Consider the following 2,620-nt stretch of genomic DNA (forward strand, 5'->3'; position numbering starts at 1 on the left):
CCCTCAGGGCACGCCCTGCCCCGGGAGCCCTCCACCACCCCGGGGGCGAGTCCTGCCCTCGGGGACGAATCCCCCCGCAGCCCCCCGGGGGGTCTCCACCTCGCTCCCCTCATCGAGGAGCCCCCGGAGCCCCCCGAGGGCCGCTCGCAGCGGGCTGAGGGCGGTGTTTGGGGCCGCCGCCACGCGTTTCAAACGGGCCAACCGCCGGGCGCGGAGGGAGGGCGGGCCGCGGCGCAGTCCCCGCCTGGGACTTTAAAGCGCCATTTTGTGCCGGGCGGCCGCGATCGATCGGCGCTCCCAGCCGGCGGGCGGGCGGTGGCGGAGGAGCGGCGGGCGCCCGGCTGGCGGAGCGGCGCCCGTCCTCTCTTCGCTTCCCCGCGCCTCCTTCGCGCTCCCCCCCCCCCTCTTTTTTTTTTTTTTTCCTCGCCCCTCCGCCTCCATGACCCGCAGTCGGAAGCAGGCGGCGCTGGAGAGAGGAGCCGGGAGGATGAACCACGAAGCGGGGAGCGCCGCGGAGGGGGCCCGGGAGGAGGTGGCGGTGGAGGCGGCGGCGGGGGCAGCAGCGGCAGCGGCGGCAGCAGCCGATGGTGGCGGAGCGGCGGCGGCCGCTTGGGGGCTGCAAGGGGAGGCGGAGAAAGTTGTGTACTCGCGGTCGCAGGTCTCCTTCGCCGGCACCAAGGCGCTGAGCGACGCCCTGAAGCTCTTCATGCCCAAGTCCACCGAGTTCATGAGCTCCGACTCGGAGCTCTGGAACTTCCTCTGCAGCCTCAAGCACGAGTTCTCCCCGGTCATCCTCCGCAGCAAGGACGTCTACGGCTACGCCTCCTGCCGCGCCGTCGTCCCCGACCCGCCGCCGCCCTCCTCCGAGCGGCCCCGCCGCCGCCCCGGCAAGCGGCGCCTCCCGGCAGCCGCCGCCGCCAAGCGCCGGGCCGTGGCCGCGGGGGGCAGCGCCAAGCGGCGGCGGAGGCGGCGGCGACGCAGGAGGGGACGGGGGTGGCAGCGCCAAGCGGCGGCGGTGCCGGGCGAGAAGGAGGAGAAGGAGGAGGAGGAGGAGGAGGACAGCGAGCGGGGCGCCCCGGCGGAGGGGCCGGCTTGGGAGCCGTTCGGCGGCCGGTCGCTGGAGGAGATCTGGCAGGCGGCCACCCCCCGCCTCACCTCCTTCCCCACCATCCGGGTGCGGGGCAGCGTGTGGAGCCGGCGGAGCCTGGCGGCGGCGCTGCGGCGGGCGCAGCGGATCCTCGGCGTGGACCTGGCCCCCGTGGTGCGGGTGCGCCGCCTGCCCGTGGCGCCGTCGTGAGGCCGCGGCCGCCGCCCGGCTCTGCCCCGCCGCGGACAAAGAGACCGATATCAGTCACCTGTTTACATTGCTTTCGTCTGGATCATGTCCTTCTGCTGCACTTTACGGCTCGCTCGGACTCGGGACGGGGCGCCGGGACCCCCACCACGACCCCCTTTCCCCTTCCCCCCCCCCCCCCCGGTACCGGGGGCAGCCTGCGGGGCTCCGGCCTCTTGCAGGCTCCGCGCGTGGGGACCAAGTTCCGCTTCCACTTCTCCCCCTTCGGGCTACCTCACTGGTCCAGAAGTCCACCCAAGAAGTTATTTTCCAAAGGAACTTTTCTTTCATGCTTGTATAATAAAGCACCATCCGATTCTCGCTGTCCCCCCCCTCCCTCCCCTTTTCCGACGGATTATGTATGCTTTGTGGTGTTGCACTAGTATGTGCTCAGGGTATTTTGAATCCCAAGCATTCCCAAGTTTCAGTTTACTCTGATCAAGGATGCGTAAAGAATGGAGGTTCAGGACTTGTGGCTGTTCTTGATGGTGCAAAAAAAAAAAAAAAAAAAAAAAACCAACAAAAAAAACTTTTTTTTTTTCAATTTCATGGGCTTAGTGATATATAAAGATGTATTGCGCAGTATAATTGTTACACTTTTGTATCTAAAGTCATTTTTAAAGTTTTCTAGTTGAACTAAGTATTTGTTTCTATTGAGCACCTAAAGATAGAATCATCCTGATATTTTATAAACCTGTTTACTTTAGGGAAGCTCATTTGGTCAACCTAAGTGAACTTAATAAAAGGCAAAGAACAAGCGGCGTTTCAGTTCAATGAAACTGGACTGCACAGGGATGGGTTCTTTGGTGGCGTACTCCATGTACGTGCCTGGTGAAGGCACCAGGGGTGTCTCCTGAAAACAAATTTAGGGTTTGTGAAAAATGTAACTACTCATCAAAGCAGTTCCTAGGTGTCTGAAGGTGAACTGTGATACGATGTTGGCATTAACGGCAAAAAAAGGAGTCCTCACATGACCCAAACACCACACTGAAGTGCCTATCTCTGCAGCAAGACTTCAAGGCTGATCGCTTCAGCGCTGGTTGTCAACCTGGAGCTCTAAGATGGTTAGAGGTTGATAATCATATCCATGTAATTACTTGCACATAATTATTTTCATAAACCTCTTCTGGGTTTCACAGTGGACTGTGATATAAGATTCATAACGTAGTTGGACTATTTTGCCTGAAAAACACCATCTTGTCATTCTGTCTCGTGGGCATTCCCTCCTGAATATGATTTTTTAAGGGCTTTCCTTAGGTTTTGCCCAGTGTGGTTGGTGTATGAGAG

General features: G+C 60.8%; 1 protein-coding gene across 1 annotated transcript; it reads left to right on the plus strand.

Annotated features, from left to right (window-relative positions):
* Window positions 1-264: 264 nt before the first annotated feature.
* Window positions 265-2,090, plus strand: CCDC71L (coiled-coil domain containing 71 like). The gene has a single exon (XM_068669778.1). It carries the CDS (start codon window positions 440-442, stop codon window positions 1,295-1,297), a length of 858 nt encoding a protein of 285 aa, XP_068525879.1. The 5' UTR covers window positions 265-439; the 3' UTR covers window positions 1,298-2,090.
* The last annotated feature ends 530 nt before the right edge of the window (window positions 2,091-2,620 follow it).

This window comes from Anas acuta, chromosome 1 (assembly GCF_963932015.1).
Source record: "Anas acuta chromosome 1, bAnaAcu1.1, whole genome shotgun sequence".
Classification (NCBI taxonomy): domain Eukaryota; kingdom Metazoa; phylum Chordata; class Aves; order Anseriformes; family Anatidae; genus Anas; species Anas acuta.